Source organism: Ictidomys tridecemlineatus, chromosome 10, assembly GCF_052094955.1.
Source record: "Ictidomys tridecemlineatus isolate mIctTri1 chromosome 10, mIctTri1.hap1, whole genome shotgun sequence".
In the NCBI taxonomy this organism is placed as follows: domain Eukaryota; kingdom Metazoa; phylum Chordata; class Mammalia; order Rodentia; family Sciuridae; genus Ictidomys; species Ictidomys tridecemlineatus.
Window position 1 is genome coordinate 33,928,271 of NC_135486.1, and position 19,625 is coordinate 33,947,895.

General features: G+C 50.7%; 1 protein-coding gene across 8 annotated transcripts in view; it reads left to right on the plus strand.

Moving 5' to 3' along the window:
* Cdk18 (cyclin dependent kinase 18) overlaps positions 1-9,488 on the plus strand; it is a 34,258-nt gene extending 24,770 nt beyond the window's left edge. For 4 of the 8 annotated variants that reach the window (XM_040277236.2, XM_040277237.2, XM_040277238.2 and 1 more), the window contains exon 16: positions 392-1,945. In XM_040277236.2, coding sequence (XP_040133170.2) covers positions 392-426 — 35 coding nt within the window. In that variant the 3' untranslated portion in view covers positions 427-1,945. Of the gene's footprint in view, positions 1-391; positions 1,946-4,245 lie in introns of those variants that run through there. The other 4 variants (XR_013426490.1, XR_013426491.1, XR_013426492.1 and 1 more) reach the window with 4 other exon arrangements.
* The last annotated feature ends 10,137 nt before the right edge of the window (positions 9,489-19,625 follow it).

Consider the following 19,625-nt stretch of genomic DNA (forward strand, 5'->3'; position numbering starts at 1 on the left):
CCAGACTGCCTTGTCCAGTCCTTCCTCAACACCCCAGATAGATTGCTGCATTTGACAGGTGCATGCCCTTTTTGGTACATTCTCTCTGCAGACCCTGAGCTCTCTGGCATCTGGGAGAACTACTTTGTCCCCAGAACAGCCAGTGGCCTTGAAGCTGACAAGTGTTTTCCTTGCATTATCTCATTCAATCCTTAAAATACCCCATAAAGGTACAAATCATGTTCCCTAGTGAAACTGAGGCTCTGAGAGGTTAAATCACAATGTCATGCAGCTCAAAAGTACCAGAGATGATCGGTTCGCCCAGGACTGCCTGGCTTCTGAGCCCCCAGATCTCAGGCACCTTGCAGCCTAGCCTCCTCCCTGAAGTCCCACCCATTCCTCCGTTCTCCAGGTCGAGGGAAGAACCGGAGGCAGAGCATCTTCTGAGGTGGGCCCACCCTGCTGCAGCTTGGGGGACAAGAGGTCACATGGAATCCAAGTTTGGGTAGGATGAGACCATTGGAGGACTGAGGAACGAGAGCCCGTGGCTGGAAGACTGTGTGGCAGCCTTGCTGGTCACAGCTGTTTCCTCTCCCTTCTTCCCACACACCTCCCTGGTGGCCTTTGCCTGGACACCAACCCTTGTCAGCCACTGTGGGGCCTGAGTTGCTCCCCTGAGAGGAGATGAGGGGGCAGGGAGAGACCTGGGACCCTCTCCCAACCTGAAGTGCTTGGATGTCAGCGTGGGACCCGCCTGGACAGACAGGAGAATTCAGGTGCCTGGCTGAGTACGGTGCCCCGGATAGGGGTTCCACCGTGCCTCCCTCTGGGGCCTGCCTGCCCCAGTTGGCAGATCCCCTTTCTGACCCCTTAGAGCCCACACACATTTCATCTTCTCCTTTGAGAGCAAGAAGGGGCATGGCAGCTTGTCTGGGAACCCAGAATACTGGGTGCTGATATGTGCCTAAGGCCAGCCCCACCTCAGGGGCAGATGTCTCTGTTGTCGTAGGAATGGCAGCCTGTCCTCTCGTCCTCCCCAGCCTGCTGTCTCTCCCCTCCTCGCCAGAGGCCCCGTGTGCTCCCTGGCTTGAACCAAGGCCGAGCAGCACCAGCCTGCTGCTCCATGTCCAGCTGCATCCGGAGGTGGCTTGGTACTGCCGGCCGCACTCCTGCCACCTCAGCCAGCCCCCGCCCGTCTCCCCAGTCTGGATGGAGTTGCCTTAATTTGGCAGGTGGCAGAGTGTACACTGCCCTTGGAGCTCTGACCCAGCTCCTACTGTCCCCTTTCCAAGAACCGCCCCTGCTGTTCTTATCCCTGAGTGTCGATAAGTCAGCCCGGGTTGGGGCCCTGAGGAGAGCACCCAGATATGCAAGGTCACCCTGACACTGGTACCAGGCCCTGACACTGGTACCAGGCCAGCCTCTGCCCTCGGGGGCTGGCACAACCTTCTCTGTTCCTTTCTTCCCAGTCCCATGGGTCGGTTCACCTGATCCTGGCACCAGCTTCCCCAGAAGGTGGTCATGAGTAGGACGGGTGTCAGTGCCACCGCCTGAGGTAAAATGGGAGGGGAGCAGGGTTCACCCCCCAGCACCCCTCTTATATTCCCAAGGTTTCCTCAACATGTGGCTGAATCTTGAAGGGCAAAGGCTGAGGGGAGGCCAGGCCCTGCTTCCTCCATGAGCCCCCTTCCAGCCCCAGCCCCTCAGCCTGGGGAGCAGCCCTGGAGTCTGGGCTCCCCCAGCCCCCCATTCTTCCCCCACTGTACTGTGAATATCCTGTGACTCAGCACAAAGACAGATAATATATTTAATTCATGTTGTACAGAAAGGAGCGATTAGTCTCCTGCAGGAAAGCTGACTGGTAGATCAATGCCAAAGATGGAGAACCGAAGCCCCCCCTCCAGCCTAATGAGCGGGGCTGGGGCTTGCTTGTATACACACACACACATAAAGTGGAGAGAGAGTTTGGTTTGTGCTTATCTCTGAACCATCCTGGGTGCCAGGGAACTCCCTGCTGCATTCAGGGCCGGATGTCCTCTCTGGTGGGGATCACTGAGGGTTGCCTCAGTGGGGATGGAAGGGCCTGGGATCCTGTATTCTGGATCCCTAGGCCCAGGTTGGTGCTTGGGGCTGACCAGTAGAACGGTGTGCGGGGGTGGGGGGGGGTCTTAGTCTGGGGTGGAGCCCAGGATCTGGTGCAGCCGACCCTGGAATCCCTATACCACATAGGATTACTGCTAGAAACCTCAATCCACCTCTTCTGCCGCTCAGGTTACCTCTTTATTAGGGTCTGGTCACATTTCTGTCACAGACAGGCCTTGGTTCTCAGAGTCCTGCAGTTTTCCAACTCAGTATCCAGGACTGTCCTCTCAGGACCATTCTGAGAATGCAAGACCCCCCCAACCACGCCCCCTGATGCTACCTACACTGCGTCCTCAACCCGGGTCTTGAGAACTTGGTGATTTGCCATCATACTTGAGGGGCAGCTGCTCCCCAGATGTGGAGACCAATGTTTAGAGGCTGTTGATGTCTTCTCAGGCCACAAAAGTCAGGGGCAGGGTGGGCTTGATTTCTGCCCAGCACCAATTCCACGACACTAGGCCTCTTCAGCTGTCCTAGGCAGCTAGATACCAAAGTGTAGGACCCGACCAGACCTCAGACAATTAGTGCTTACTGGGAGGGGACTGGGGGATCAGAGTGGAGGCTTTAAGCTGATTTTTTTTTCTTTTGATACATATCCCCAGCCCTTTTTATTTTTTAAGATGGGGTCTCAGGCTATGTTGCCCAAACTGGCCTTGAACTTGAGATCCTCCTGTTTTAGTCACTGGGATTACAGGTGTTCACTGCTGCCCCTGACTTTAAGCTGAATTTGAAGGCAACCAGACGAAACCTGTCTAATAAGCACCCGCCCCATGCCAGACACCGTGCCCAGGCTTGTCTCATTGATCTGCACAGTATCCCCTTTCCCTCTGCTTTGCCCGTGACAGTAGGCCCCCAGAGGTTAAGTGATTTGCCCCAGGTCTGTGTGCCACTCCAGCCCTTGGTCTTCAGGGAGGGGAGGAGCACGCAGGAGGAGAGATGAAGACGGTGCAGAGGGCCACAGGCAGCAAGCAAATGCGAGGAAGAGCCTGAGCATGCTGCTGTGCTGGAGCACCTGGAGGCCACTGTGTGGCCAGGGGACATGGCAACCTTCTGCACGCAGATGCACCTACATCTTTCAGTCTTCCTGGGGCAGCTGTTCTTGCTGCTGCAGCTGTGGAGATATATTGAGGATTCCTAGTGTCCATCTGGAGCCATCAGAAGCTTCTGTCCTAGAAGGCTGTGGGACAGGACCCTGTGGGACATGCTCACAACAGGTCTTGTGTGTGGCAGGTGCTTGAAGACTTCCAGGGTAAAAATGATGGCTCTCAAGAAGAAGGGAGCTGAATTTGGGAGTGAAAGGGGTCCGAGTGACTGAAGGGCTGCAGGAGCTGCCCCTGGGCTCCCCAAGGACTGATCGAGGCACAACCCTGCCCCAGGTCCTGGTGCCCTCAGTTTTTGTCTCAAGTTGTAGGTGGACACAATGCCCTTCTTTTATTTGTTTATTTTTATGTGGGGCTGAGGAAGGAACCCAGTGCCTCACACGTGCTAGGCAAGTGCTCTACCGCTGAGCCACAGACCCAGCGCCTGACAATCACTTTCCAATGTCACCTGTGGCCCTCTGCACCATCTTCATCTCTCCTGCGTGCTCTTCCTCTCCTTGAAGACCAAGGGCTGGAGTGGCACACAGACCTGGGGCAAATCACTTAACCTCTGGGGGCCTACTGTCACGGGCAAAGCAGAGAGAAAGGGGATATTGTGCAAATCAATGAGACAAGCCTAGGCACGGTGTCTGGCATGGGACAGGTGCTTAATAGATAGGTTTCATCTGGTTGTCCCAAATTCAGCTTAAAGTCAGGGGCAGCAGTGAACACCTGTAATCCCAGTGACTAAGACAGGAGGATCGCAAGCTACTAAACTCTTGGAAACAGGAGTCTGCCCATCGGTTGGAGTCCCTGGCTATAAGCACCCTCTGGTGAGCCATTGTCCCTTTTGGGTTCATTTTGCCATCTGTTCCTAGGATGGGTCAGGAAAGCCTGGTCCCTCCCACCGGCCTTCCCTTTCACAGTGCCCCCCACTTGGCAGGACCAGCCCTGTACTGGGCACTATTGTGAGACCTTTTCCTTTCCTTCTTCCTTGCAGCAGCATGGCCCTTTTGACCCATCTTCCCACCTCCACCTTCCCTAGGTCCTTCACTTCCAGGTGTGACTCCGGGGCATGCCCCTAAACCCTGTCTCCAGAGCCAATCGTCAGCACCATAAATTGGTCACAGCCTCAGTGCCTGAACCTGAGGACACAGGTGCAGGACACTCCAAGCTTGCCTTCCAGAATCTCAGTCCTGCTAGTAAAAATGGCCTTGCTTGTGACAAATTTTGTCAAGCACTCTCCTCCGGGCAGAGTGCCAGGTGCTGAGGATGAATGGTGAACAAGTCGCCGAGTCCCTGCTCCATGGAGCCCAAGTTCAAGTGGAGAAGGAAGACATTCCCCAAATCAACACAAGGCGTGCCAAGGGATTGGAAGTTCCAGAAGATCAAGCAGGGTCAGCAGATGTCAGGGTGCAGTGTGGAGGGCTGATGTACTAACATGGCCTGGGGCCCCTCTGGTAGAATCTGGGGGTGTTATGACTTGTAAGGGAGGGAGCCAGGAGGACACTCAGGAATATTCCAGCACAGAGAAGGTGAGAGAAGCACCTGCTGGCTATAAGCTAGGAGCAAGAGAAGGTGAGACTGGAAAGACATTGCGGAGCAGCAAGAGGGTTGGACCATATATGCCTCTGACTTATTGAGTCAGGTGTGGTGGCCCACACCTATAATCCCAGTGACTCAGGAGGCTGAGGCAGGAGGATCCCAAGTTCAAAGCCAGCCTCAGCAACTTATAAAGACCCTGTTGCAAACTTAAAAAGGGGGGGTGCTGAGGATGTGGCTCAGGGATTAAGCACCTCTGGATTCAATCCGTAGTACCAAAAAAAAAAAAAAAAAACCAAGACTTAGAGATAGCTGGCTTCAGCAGCTGCGCTGGATTCAATCAGTTTTTAACAGTGGGAGACCAGATGTCAGCCATCAATAGTTTTTAATAGATTCCCACAATGCCCCCCCCCCCACTCCGCATCTGGGGCTAGGGCTATAGCTCAGTGTTCAAGTGCATACTTAGATGCACAATGTCCTGGGTTTGGTCCCCAGATGACCCTGATGTGCAGCCCTGATTATGCAGAGTCCTGCAGGCCATGGTAAGGGCTCTGGATCTCAGTCTGAAATGGAAACTACGGACCTGCTTTTAAAAGCTCAGGAGATGGGGGCCCCCATTTGGATGGTGCTGTGTGGGCAAGGGAGGACCCCCTCTGGGCTATTAGCAGAAGTGTATCCGGCATAGTGGGAGGGAAGCAGTGTGTCACTATGAGGTGGAATCTGCCATCCCATTTCCCAGGGGAGGTAGCCAGGGCTCTGGGGTTAGGTGACTCTCCTGGCCACACAGTAAGGTGGAGGTTTGGTCCCAGGTCTGCCTTCCTAAGTAGCGGCGTGTTTTGCACCAATCCCGCTGCCTGGGGTGGGGTCGGGGCTGGCACTGATGCTCCACCTCTTTAGTTGCTTGGAGGACACACATCTGGATCCCCAGGGACTTGGAACAGCACCTTTGTCTTCTGGTTGCCTACAAGCATGCCTGGTGGGTAGCCAGTAGGTACTAAGAGTTAAGACAAAAGTCACTGTCCCCCCATCCCACAAGTGCCTCCTACCATTAATCACCCAGTCCCTCCTCTGGATCCTGTAGGCCTCTTACCAGCCACCAACCAAAGAGGCAGGATTGGGCAGTGGGGACCCCTGGTCCTGCTCTAACCACTCTGGCACTCTGTGCAGTGTCAGTTCTGATGGGCAGTGTCCAGCTCCAGACAAGAAAGCAAGAATCTCTGTAGTGGATGGAGAAGGGAAGTTAATGTGTAATGATATTAAATTGATCCTTCTGTGTGCCAACTTGTCACCTTGTTGTTGGTGACAAGTTGGATGGAGGGGGCCTGGAGCAGCACTGATGGAATCACAGATGCTACTTGGCCAATTCCATCTTCACCCAAGGTTTTCGCCTCTCCTTTCCTTCCTTCCTCCTCCTCCTCCTCCTCCTCCTCCTCCTTCTTCTTCTTCTTCTCTCTCTCTCTCTCTCTCTCTCTCTCTCCCCTCCCCTCCCTTCCTCCCTCCCTCTTCTTCCTCCCTCCCTCCCTCCTCTTCCTCCTCCTGTGGGGCAGTAGGTACTACAATGAGTGGTCCTGAGTAACACTCAGACCACGAGATCAACAACCTGACCCAGCCAGGCATGCGGGCGCCTGAAGTCCCAGTTCCTTGGGAGACCAATTCAAGGGGAGAACCCCACCCCCCGCACCTCTTGCATGAGTAAATAAGTAATAACAACCCAGCCTCTTCCCTGGGGAAAACTTTTTACAGTTCCTCTCTGTCCACCCTGGCCTCAAATCCCTGAACAAGTACCTCTTTGTGTGTGTGGTGCTGGGGATGGAACCCAGGGCCTGTGCATGCGAGGCAGGCGCTCTACCAACTGAGCTCTATCCCCAGCCCCTGAGCAGGTCTTGATGCCACTCTTTCTCCTGCACTCTGCTCCGCTTCCTGGTGGTGTCAACACATGACTTGGGGCATCGTGGCAGCAGCCAAGTGGGCCTGAGGTGCTCTGCCCCAGCCCGGTGGACGGTGTCACCTGCCTTCCTGACACTGTCATCATTTGCCTCTACTCCTTTCTGGGCTAGAAGCTTCTCTCCCCAGTTTCTCATCTTCCTGTCTCCTGAGCTTCTCCCTCTTTATTTCCTCAGTCTCCATCAGATGGTTCCAGACTACCTGCCAGGCTCTGTCTTCAGGACGCGGGATGTAAATTTGACCCAGACTTGGCCCTGTCTACTCCTAGAGCTCAGAGTCTCAATCAGTGTGGCTTAGGATGTGGTCTTTCCTCCTTTTGGTGAGCTCTCGGATCTTTGGGAAATCGGGAGTTGTCCATTAGTCATTCTTCTAAAATCTACCCAGCGGGGGTGTAGCTCAGTGGTAGTGGTAGAGCACTTGCCTAGCATGCACCAAGTCCCTGGACTCCATCCCCAGCACTGCAAACACCAAAAACAAATAAACAAACAAAACTACACACAAAAAAAATTAAAATCTACAAAGCTTTTTTTATTTTTCCAGATACTTTTGAAACCATCTATGTTTTCCCTGAGAAGGGATTGGCTGGACCCTGGATTCCTGGGGGAAAGTTTTGCACATTCAGGGACACAACACCAGATTCCAAAATCACACAGACCATGATTCAAATCTCACTTCTCTTGCTTGCTGAGTCATCATGGGCATGTTACTTACCCTCTCTGTGCTTCAGTTTCTTTCTTTGTAACACCTTTCTCACTGGGTTGTGCAGATTCAAAGGAGAATGTTCACATTGTTGTGAACATTCTCCTTTGAATGGTGGTCTGAGTTGAAGGGAGCGGGGTCTGCAGGGTGCTAGCTGTTGCAGGGAAGGGAGGGGAGGAACTATCTCACTAGGTTGTGCAGATTCAAAGGAGAATGTTCAGAAGGATCAACTTAATATCATTACACATTAACTTCCCTTCTGCATCCACTACAGAAATTCTTGCTTCCCCCCTCCCTGGGGATCCCAGTCCTGGAATTAAAATTGAAGATCCTTAAAATTTTTCATTCTTCATTCATGATAAGATCTCAATCAGCAAGAATGTATTCTATACATTCTACTTAAAAGATTTTGCCAGAGTTTTTTAAAAAGATGACCTCAGTTCAGGGTTTTGTCTTCACAGCACTTTAAATGTGTCTAGAAAAGTAAACGCGGAAGGATTTGTGATAAAAACCATGAGGTCACAGGTGTTGCTCAGTGTGGATCACTCTCCTAAGGTAGTGAGGCCTCCATCCCCAGGAGCATTCAAGCATAGGCAGGGAGATCACTTATGGGAATTTCAGGAGCACCCCTGTTCCTGGCAAGTCATACCAATTTTCTGAAGAAGGGGTCGTCAGATCTGCTCCCGGTCTGATCCTGTTCCTTGAATCTGTCCTCTTTGCCATGTAAGGCAGCAAGCTGTACCTGGCAAACAAGACACATCTCTTGGAGAAGCTGAGAGGAATATGGCAAACCTTGGTTCTGGGCACATAAGCACCCTGGATCCAGGAGGCTGGGGTCATCCCCTTAGCCCCGATGCTGGCTTTGAGCCAGATTAAATCCTAACCCTCGAGTTGATAAGGGTCGGAGGGCCACCCAGGCAAGAGGACATGGGGCCAGGGTTAGGGCCTGGTACTGCTTCCTTCCTCAGATAGACACCTTGAGCCTTATCCTCAGCCACATGTGGCTCTGCACCTTGAACCACATGTCCCACTGAATAAAGGGCTCAGGTATAAGAGAGGAGGCAAGGGTGGAATTTACAAGCAACAGCGGAGCAGTGTGGAGGTCAGGAGTGGAGCCCAGGAACAGGCTGTCTCGCCTGCATTTGAACACCACTGTGTTCTGAGTGTGTGACCATAGCCACCTAACGGACTTCTCCCTGGGTGGTCTCCCATCTAAGTACTAACCAGGTCCGACCCTGCTTAGCTTCCAAGATCAGATGAGATCAGGCACGTTCAGGTGGTAGGGCTGCAGACATCAAATGTTACACGTTTTTATTTTCTTAGTGCATTATAGTTATACATAACATGGAGGATTGTGGCTTCTGAAGGTCTCAGTTTCCCTCATCTGCAAAGCAGGGTGCTCATGGGTTGGGCCTGGAGATCAGAGGAGTTAGCACAGGGAAAGCCCTTGGAATTTACTGGACACACAGAAAGCTCTGCATAGGTGTCAGCTGTTAGTCTCTGCCCCCAGGATAGAAGCAGGCATCATAGACTTACTTCACCTTGAGGGTGGTGACCAGAGATCAAATGTCGCTTCCTAGAAGGGCAGGGGTGACATGGGGGACAGGAGTGGATCAAACCCCTTCTGTCTGTGAAGAGCCACTTATCCTCCCAAACTGTCACCAGAGTTTGGGAATTCTGGTGCCCCTTATCCTGATAAATATATGTGTTAGGTAGGGTGATTACAAACATCTAATTTAATAGACATTGATTAAAAATCTTCTTAGCCCAAACCAGCCTGAAACACCGGAGATCCAGAAATCAGTGAACGGTGTTGTCTCCTCCGGGAACTTGTTCTGGTCAGGGAGAGAAGAGCCAACTGAAGAAATAATAACAAGACTGGCTCTGAGCGGCACCCTTATCTGCATTTCACAGATGCAGAAAGCGGTAATCACAGAGGGAGCCACAATCCCAGAGGGTGTAAACGGCTTCCCAAAGAACCTGCTCCTTCTGTCTCCTTGGCCTCCCTGCCCTCCGCCCCTGCCAGCCTCCTAAACGGAATTGGACCTCCACCTCGAGGTCATGGGTGGGAAGGCAAACAGGAATAAAAGCATAAACACGAAACATCTGCTACATTAGGGACTTACTGGAACCCACCCTGCCCTGCTGGTTCCTCTCCTCCCTTCCCTGCCACAGCTAGCACCCCGCAGACCCCGCTCCCTTCAACTCAGACCACTTTATAGACTGAGTGCCCATTTACAGTCGCAGGGTAACCTCATATTATTTCCAGGTGTTTCCATATTCTACTGTCCACCTCCCTGATCCCCAGGTATTTCCAGGTTGCAGGGGAGCTGTGGAGAGCAGCTTCAGGACATCTTGCTACTTGTCCCTTTGTCGTCTCTAAGAAGCTGTGCCCACTCCTCAGCAAGGTGCTGAGGACCCTTGGTGCCCGTCCTCGAACTCCCAGTCTTACTACTAGACTACCACCCTCCGTCCCCGGAAGCTGCCTCCCCCTTCAAGTCTTTGTGTTTTCTAGAGTCTGCCTGGTCTTCCCCTTCCACCTCTCCCGATGCACCCTCTCCAGCCCAGTTATAGCCCACTGGGCCTTGGCCAAGTGGGCTCCTGTCCCTACAATGAAAGTGGCCCCTAGATGTCCTCGGAATATCCTCTTTATATCCACTGTAGTGTTTGATTGTGTGGCCGGGCTGGGAGTGGAACCCACCAGCTCACACAGGCTTGGCAAGCCTCTGCCCCTGAGCTACACCCCCAGCCCCTCACTTGTGTTTTATAAGAGTCACTTCCTTCTCCTTCTTTCAAACACATCTCAAACTACCCCGCTCCAGGAAGCCCCCCTTGACCAACCCCACAAATACTCCCTTAGGTGCTCAGTTCTGTGGGTACCCATTGGTATCCCACCAAGGCTGGTGCCAAGGGCCATGGGGACTTGAGCTGGCTTCTTACTGCCATTGCCCAAAAGACCACCCAATTACATACAGTCTAAATAAAATCAGAGCTTACTTCAGAAACAATTATCACTTCTAAGTAAATCCTCCAATCCATCATCCCTGCCCCAAACCAGACTATCAAGAAATTCTAGACAGAAATTCTAGAAAGTCTGAACTTGTATGCGCAGGCGCTCAGTGTCTGGAAGGTCTCTTTCTTGGGCTTAGGTGGTAAGCTGCCTGGGCTCAGGGCGACATGCCTTCTCATTCTTGGCTGTGACCTTCTGTAGGTGTGCACCCCACAATGCTTTGTTAGAGTAATAATGCCACTCGGTAACCAAGTAATGCCTTTATAATGACTGAGGTGCTTTCATGCATAGTCGCCCATTTTGCTTTGAAAACATTCCAAGAGGGAAACAGGGCACATATAATTACCCCATTAGACGGATGTGGAAACGGAGACCCCGAGAGTTTGAACACCTTGCGCATGGTTAGCTGAGCAAACCCTGCACCAGCCACGCCTGCCGGCCTCGCCCTGTGACCCTCAGTCACTCTCTCAGAACTGCTTTGTTGGCCAGCTTAGGTTTAATCCTTCTACTGTGGGCTGTAAGCGGTGGCCCCAGGGCCGGCAGGAGAGCCAGAATAAACAGAATGGACTTCTAATCTGCCTCCCCAGGCCGGTTCAGAATGCTGCCCAGCTGGGGGGGATCTGTCTGTGCTTCCACCCCTCCCTGTCCCCGCTGTCCTCCAGCCCCTCCGCTCTCCTCTGGGAGCCCCATGTGTGCTGGGTGGGGTCCCAGGAGGATGTGAGCTTGTGGACAGGCGGGATGTTTTTCCTCCGGGGCATTGTTCTGCCCCTGTCCCTTGTGTGTGCAGAGAGCAGGACGTCACCAAGTCGCCTGGCAAGCTCATAGCACAACTGGGGAAAGTTTCCGGAGAGGGATGGAGCCATTAGGAATAGCGGAAGCTTTTCAAAAGCTCTGGATCAGCCATACTGGGAAAGCCGAGGAGAAGTAGGGCTTGGACACTCGGCCCACTTTATGGATCAGGGTCCCAGGAACGTCGGCAAGCCAAGATTTGCCAAGCAGAACTCTTAGACTGTGCCTGCCACCCAGGGAGGGGTTTGGCAATGGGAAGTGGAGGGGTCCTGGAGCCTGAGCCCAGGACTGGTGGGCAGACGCCCAGCTGTGGGCATAGAGGGAACCAATATTGTATTTATTTACAACACTTACATCCCAACTTGGGGTGGCTCACACCTCAGGTGGAAAAGGATCCAACCACCTTTAATAGTTCTACTGAATGGAGCCCAGAGGAAAGGGAAATAGAAATTGTTTTGAAACAGCTCAGGATTTGCCACTGGGCATGAAAGGCTCAGTGTCCTTAATTGGCAAAGACTCTTCCCTCCCAGAAAAGGTATTTAAATATGCACCTCTTTATCACCAGGCTGGGTGTGTCTGGGTAGATTTCCTCCTTCCATGGGCTTTGTGTACTTTTCAGGGTTGACTAGTCCCACAGCAAGACCAATGAACCCATAAACAGCCTCACTGCTGATACACCAGGAAACTGAGTCTCACCGAGGTTAGGGATAGTTCCAGACCGCACAGCTACTCTGTGGCAGAGCCCTAGTCTGTGCTACTCCAAATCCCACATTCTACAGCGCTTCTCAAACATTCCAGGGCATACTTATGACTGGGTGCTGGCTAAGACTGCAAATTTCTGGGCTCTGTCCCTTCTCCTCCATTCTAATCCACTAAGTCAGGGTGGGGACTGAAATCTGCATTTTTGCTAAATGCACAGGTGGATCTGAAGTGACTGAGTCACAGGTGAGTCCCTGTCTGTTTTAGGACCTTAGCCAGAGAGCAGCAACCTGGTGGGAAGCTTGTCAGACCAGGCTGCTGCCGCCCTCAGGAACTGGCCCTCTCCCTGCACTTCTCCTTGCCCAGGCAAGTCAATCCAGGAGAAGCATCCTGGCCCCCCGAAATCAAAAAGGACTGATCTGCCATCTAGAAAAGCTACTGAGCTTTTTAACATTGTAAACCCACAAGAGAGAGACCTGAACAACAAAATCAGGAATGAAGAGACACTCATTCATCCTTAGGTGTCTGTAGACGCCTGTCAGGAGTAAGATCCGGGGCAGACACCTCCAAGATGGCTTGTGAGCAGTTTTCTCAGAGCTGAGCCCACCAGGAACCTCCTCCTTTAGAATTGTCAGAGGTTTGCTAAAAATGAACATCCTGGACCCCAGCCCAGACCTCCAGGTCAAGATCTCTGAGGGTAGACTCTGGGAATCTGCCTTGGAAGTACTCTCCCAGGCAACCCTGTAGCAAACAAAAGTTTGGGAAAGAATAAGACTAGGATGGCATGACTGTGGGTCCTGAGGTTAAGGATCCCAGTAGGATCCCAAAGCTACAAGTTGTGTGTGCGTGCACGCGCGTGCTGGTGGTATGGGGATTGAATCCAGGCACTCACACATAGTGGGCAAGTGCTCTACCACTGAGCTACACCCCTGGTCCCCCAAAGCTACAGCTTTTAATGGGAATCCCTGGGGTGAAGTGATGGATTGGTGGAAGGAGAGCTGCACATGGCACGTAGAGTTTTGGGTTTGAACCTGGCTTGGCCACGCTGATGCTGGGTGACTGACTTAACCTCCTTGAGTCCCAATTCCTCACATGCCTAAGGAGGAGAATCTGGCTCACCTGGAGCATCCTGCAGAGACCTGGGTGGAGAGCGCATGAATGGGCCCTGAGGGAACAGGAAGCTCACTGTCTGATATGTTTTTGGTAATGCAACAGGGGGTTCCCAGAAGCTTTACACTGGCTTAGGCCCTCTGCATTCCATTTGGGGAGTCAAGGGCTGGCTTGGAAGTGACATAGTTAGGGCTCAGAGTCATGACCCTGGACCCAGATGGGGTGGCACAGGGCACCCTCAGAGGCTCAAGGATGTCAGGGGTCAGGGTATAGCTTGCAGAACTCTGCAGAAAGCAGTATACCCCTGGCAGGACAGCCTCGTGGTCATGGGCATGGCTCTGGAGCCACTTGCTAGCTGAGCCACTTGGGCCACTTTGCCTCTCTGTGCCTCAATTTCCTTGTGTGTAAAACAGAAATATAAACGACCCATTTCCTTAACCCAGGAAAGTACTCAGATTAAGTATTCACTGAGTATCAGCCATGATTGCTTATTAATGGAAGGATTTGGAGTGTGGGAGAGCCTTTTAATAGTCTTAACTTCACAGGTCACTTCCTGTTAGTGTGTGAAGGGAGGTGTGCCTGCCATGGCCAAGGTCAGCCCTGGTTGCCCTGATCTGGAGGCGAGGCTGAAAATGGAACCAGGAGTCCTAGTTCTCAGGCTGGGATTTCTGCTCTTGGTAAACGTTCCTGGGAATCAGAATCGGGATGAGGCAGCAGCTGTGGGTTAGGGGAGCATCTCACCAGTGCCTCTTAAGTCAGAGCTTCCGTTTCCTTGGGTTCCTCAGGTTCCACTTCGGCATGAATTGAGGGCTGGGCTGGGGAGAGAGACCAGGCGGGAGCAGGTTGTGACTCACTGGATCTTTGTACTCTGAGAACCTGGGAAGGATCGGAATTCTCCACCAGCTGTGTTCTGTGTGAGTTGGCTAAGAGGCAAGGACAGTGTCCACTCCTTCAGAGAAGCAGCCAGGCGGGAGTGGGGTCTGGCTGCAGTCACCCCCCTGCTCCTGTGTCCTCCCCTTCTGCCCCATTTCCCCCTGAATGGGGAAGGGGACAAGATGGTTGGGAAGACTCCTGGGTGGGTTGTGGAAATCTTTTGGGGGCCAAAGTGCTTAGCCAGCCTCCCCGCCCCACTTTCTCCAGAGATTTCTCCTCCCTGCCCTCTCCCCAGGGAGTCACCCTTGGGGAGCCCACTTCACTCGGGCTAGACCACTGGGGGACGATCCGTGCCCACCATGGATCTGGAAGATGCTGTTCTGCTGAAGAAAGCCATTAAGAGTGTGGCTCAGTAGTAAAGCCCAAGGCCCTGGGTTCTGTCCCCAGCGCCATGGAAAAAGGACTCTTTGCCTAGATTGTCAAGCAAACTCAGTATTTTAAAAGTGGGGGGCAGCAGGGCAGGGCTGGGGGTGTAGCTCAGTGGTAGAGGCTTACTATGTGCAAGGCCCTGGGTTCCATCCCCAACAACCCTCCCCAAACAAAAGAATGTTGCTAGGTAGAGGCCCCAGCATGGAGGGAGCAAGGATATTAGGCAGCCACATTCGGCAGAGCACCAAGATCACAACCCAGACACTGACAGACCTAGAAAGGAGGCACCAAGTGAAGACTCCTCCACCCACTTGCAGAGCTGGAGGAACCCCTGGGAGGACCTGGTGCGAGCCAGGGCCTGGCCTACACCTGGCGGTACAATGACTCACATGACCAGGTCTCACACAGGGAAGTCCAGGCCAGCAGGAAGCAGTTTGTTCCTGGGTACAAGGGAGAGGTGATATTTGAACAAGACATGAAGATTGGGTTGCATTTCTGCAGGATCAGGGAAAACCAGTGAGGGACCCCGCTCTAGGACGACAGGTCCTCCCTTGTCGGGAGGCTGGGGAAGGAGGGGAGAAGAGGATGGGGATGCAAGCAGGGGCCTCCACATGTCAGAGACAGAGCTTTATCCTGTAGACAGCAGGAGACAGAAGTGCATGTCATTCTTTTTACTGACTATTAGAAGCAGTTTTCATTAAAAAAAAAATAAAAATTGGAGGAAAAACAGAAAAAAAGATAAGGAAGAAAAGCTAAATAACTCCTATGCCAATTACCCATAAAAAACCACTGTGCATGAGTATTTTGAGGTTTTGCTTTCAGATTCTCTTATAGACACATTGATTAGAGTTCAAGGAGCCCAGCGTGGTGGCGTGTGCCTGGAATGTCACCTGATCAGGAGGCTGAGGCAGGAGGATGGCTTGGGCCTGGGAGTTCAAGACCAACCTGGGAACAGGCTTTGTTTGAGACACCCATCTCAAAAATAAACAGACAAAAAGGGACTTGGAGTATAACTCAGTGGTAGAACACTTGCCTCAAAAGTTCAAGGCCCTGATTTGATCCCCAGCACCATACACAGTAAAAGAGTACCTGTGTTACAGGTACGACACGTACTGCACATACTCATTCATATGCCTACAGGGGCTGGGAGCGCAGCTCACTGGCACAACACTCTTTTTTTTTTTTTTTCAGTGCTGGTGATGGAACCCGGGACCTTGATGTGTTGCTAGGCAAGTGCTCTACCAGAGAGCTACACTCCCAGCCCCTCAAGGCATATCAATATAGCAAAATGCATATTTCATATTTAAAAATGATGCTTCACGGGTTGAACATCCTTAATCTAAAAATCTAAAATGCTCCAAAATCTGGAACTTTTAGAGCACCAATGTGACCCTCCCAAGTGGAAAATTCCACACCTGACCTGACACAACAGGTTGCAGTCAAAATGCAGGTGCACTAAAAATACTGTATAAAATTACCTTCAGGCTAGGAGTACAGCTCAGTGGTAGAGCACGTGCTTCACATGTGCAATGCCCTGGGTCAAATCCCTAGCACCAAAACAATTAAAAAAAAAAAGACTTTTAGGCTATGTGTATAAAGTGTACATGATATATCAATTAGATCTGGGTCCCATCCACAGGATATCTCATTACATATGTGCAGATATTTAAAAAAAAATCTGAAATCTGAAACACATCTGGTTCCAAGCATCTTAACTAAGGCACACTTAACCTATATTAGAATATGAGTATTATCCCAGCAACTCAGGAGGCTGAGGCAGGAGGATGGAGAGTTTGAGGCCAGTGTGGGCAGTGTTGTGAGACCCTGACTTGAAATGAAAAATAAAAGGACTAGGGACATAGCTAAGCAATAGAGTGCCCTGGGTTCAATCCCTAGTATCACCAAAAAAAAAAAAAAAAGATATTTATGCATATATTCTGAGTTCAGAGCATATACAGCTTAATATACAAATTATTTAAAAATGTTAAACATTTGGTATATGTTTTTTAAAAAACTAAAGAGTTTTAAATTGTATTTATTAATTTAAATAGACAATACAATTATGTGCTCCATAATTCAAAAGATACAAGAGCATATGCAGTAAGAAGACCCCTTTCCCATCATCTCCACCATCTACTTCACCTCTTTCGACTCAATAGATGCTTCTAGGGACTTTATGCACAGACAAGCAAAGAAACATTTTATCTTCTCCCTCTTTTATGACAATGTTACACAAGTATTAGCCATTTATTCTGTATCATTCTGCTTTTACTTAATCTTAGATATTATTTCCTATCAATTTGTAAAGAATTTTCTCATTTTTGTTACTCCATAGGTAATCTATTATATGCATTCTACTTTTATTTAGTAACTGCCTGGTAATAGTTATTTGGATTGTCTACTACCTTTTGCTTCTATAAAGAGTGCTGCAATAATTAAAACTGTACATGCACCATTTTGCACATGTACAGCCCTATCCCAGGATAACTCCATAGAAGTAGAACTGTAGGTCAAAGGGTCCAAATAGTTGCTTTTTTTTTTTTTTTTTTTTTTTTTGGTGCTGGGGATTGAACCCAGGGTCTTGTGCATTCGAGGCAAGCATCCTACCAATTGAGCTATATCCCCAGCCCCATACAGTCGCAATTTTGATGGATATTGTCAAATAGCCCTCCAAAGAGGATGCTCATTGCTTTAAAATGTCTCTGTTTTGACATAAATTTGAGACATAATCAGGTCTGAAGTTAGAACCTGAAAGGATGGATTAAGGGAGGGTAGGAAGGACCCAGTTAGGAGGCTCCTGCCATAGGACAGAAGAAGCTCGCCTGGTGCTACCAGTGGGACAGAACCCCTGGACAAGGGCAGTTGATGGAGCTGGAGCCACGAGCTCAAGAAACACTGTGGACTTCACACAGGAGCATTTGGAGGTGAGGTCACAGAGGTCTCTGACAAGGGTAACCAGGAAGCTGCATCTGACATGAACCCAGGCGAAGACACTGATGAAACGAAAGCAGCCGAGCAGAGAAAGAAAGAGCCCCTCGGGTTCTGGAAGCTTCCATTTTCTGAAGGGTAGAGACGTTTATGATGATGGTGAAATTCTCATTTGTTTCATTCTCCCAGGTCAGGAGGGAATAGATTTCCATTCAAAGCCAGAGGGTCAGCCACGTGCATTTGCCCTCTCTCTCCCTGACCCCACTAAAACGATAATAAAGGGACGAAGAAAAGCACACCTCCCTAAGGACTCAGAGCACCGGAGGGGGCCACCCGCGGACACACATCTCAGCAAATAAGTAGGAACTGGGCCCGGGAGAGAGGGGGGTGTCACCAAGGAAGTAAGTAAGCGGAGGTGTGTTGTCAGCTTGTCATCTCTGGGACCAGAAACATCTGACACAAACAACTTAAAGCAGCAAAGGTTTATTTTGGCTCACGATTTCAGAGGTTTCATGGCTGGCTGGTTCCTCTGCTCTGGGCCCTGAGGTGAGGCAGAGCATCATGGTGGGAGGACGTGGTAGAGGAGAGCTGTCCACTCATGGCAGCCCAGGGGCAGGAGAGCGAGGACACGGCTGGAACAGGTGACCCTTCAAGGGCATGCGCTCGGTGACCTGCTTCCTCCAATAGGTCCCCCCTTCCTATAATCTGTTCAAATTATTAATCCATCAACTGGATGAGTCCACTGCCGAACTGGAGCCCTCATGATCTAACCATTTCCTAAAAGCCCTCACCTCTGGACAGGCTGCATTAGGGACCAAGTCGATAAGTATATGAGCCTTTAGGGGATAATTCCAGATCTAAACCATAATAGGACCGTGGGCCCAGACAGGAGGGGGACAGTAGAAAAGGCAGAACCCCTGGGAGCTCAAGCCTCCCAGACACCCTGAGTCTCATAGTGGAGAGGAAGCAGCAGACATAAACATGACGACCGATTAAAGGAGGATTGGCCAACATGATAGGGAACATTCAATCCCCAGGCAACACACAGGGCAGCCAGGGATCCAGCCCCCATCAGAGGGTTCAATGGCCCCAAAGAAGGGCTTCCACTTCTATGGCTTGTGGTCTCCTCCATGTGACATGGGCTCCCTGCCCAAATGAAGTCTGCCCATTGACTAGCCTGGTGTACTCTTGAATTGAAAAGACAAAGATAATCAGATTTGAAAAAAGCCCCTAACATGAGGAGGCAAGTACATGGGAATGGGACGCGCTGAAAGAAAAAGAGAGAATTTAGGGAAGACAAAAGGCAGGGGGGCTTTTTAAAGGTGGACAAGAGGTGAGATAGATTGGTGGGCGAGATTAAGGAGGGAAAGGAGCTGGGGCTGTAGCTCAGTGGTAGAGTGCTTGCCTCAAATGCCCAAGGTCCTGGGTTCAATCCCCAGCACCAAAAAAAAATAAATAAATAAAATAAAATAGAGAGCAGCATCAACAGATGAGTGGGTTAAGAAATTGTGGCGTACCTATACAATGGAGTTCTACTCAGCCATTAAAAAAGGATGAAATGATGGCATTTCGTGGTAATGGATGGAAATGGAAAATATCATGCTAAGTGAAATCAGCCAAACTCAGAAACTCAAAGGACACATATTTTGTCCCAAATGTGGAAGCTGTAGTAAAATAAAGGAAAGGGGAAGGAAGGGTAAGATAACTTAAAGAGCCAGTCAAAGACAAATTCATAGACCAGTGAAAGGAAGTCTAGTAGAGGGAGGAGAAGGGAGAGGGTAGGGAGCATGAGAGGGAAAAGGGGGATCCTGAATGGAAATTGATCTCCCTGCGTGGATGAGTTTGTCGGGATGAACTCAACTACTCTATATAACTCTAAGCTCTAATAATAATGACTAACAAAAAGTTGCCTGGAAACTTGTTCTTCAACACGGTGGAACTGGATGAGGGAGATGGAGGAATTGTCTATACTATGTTGGCAACTTTTCTGTAAATTTAAAAATTGTTTCAAAATAAAAAAGTGACTTAAAAAAAATTTTAAAAAAAAATTAAAGAGCGGCAGCACAGTGGAAACCTTCATGAACTCAGAACCTGCCGCTTGTCCAGGGGACCGTGACTGGGGAGGCATCTGACCCCACGACAATCTGGGATGAGCTGCTTCTCGGCCACTATGTCTTGGAATTTATCTGCAGTAAACTTACTAAAGCTCCACTTCTTTGAGTTGTGGATCTTCTGGTGGCCAGAGAACTTGAACCTGGTCCTGGGTAGAGCCTTGATAACAAGCTCCTGGTTCTGCAGCTTGGTCTACAGGGACAGGATGACTTGGCCAGCCCGGGTGCTAAACATGGAGCTTCCCACCTGCACTATCTGGAGCCTAGATGGTAACAGTATAAGATGGGAAC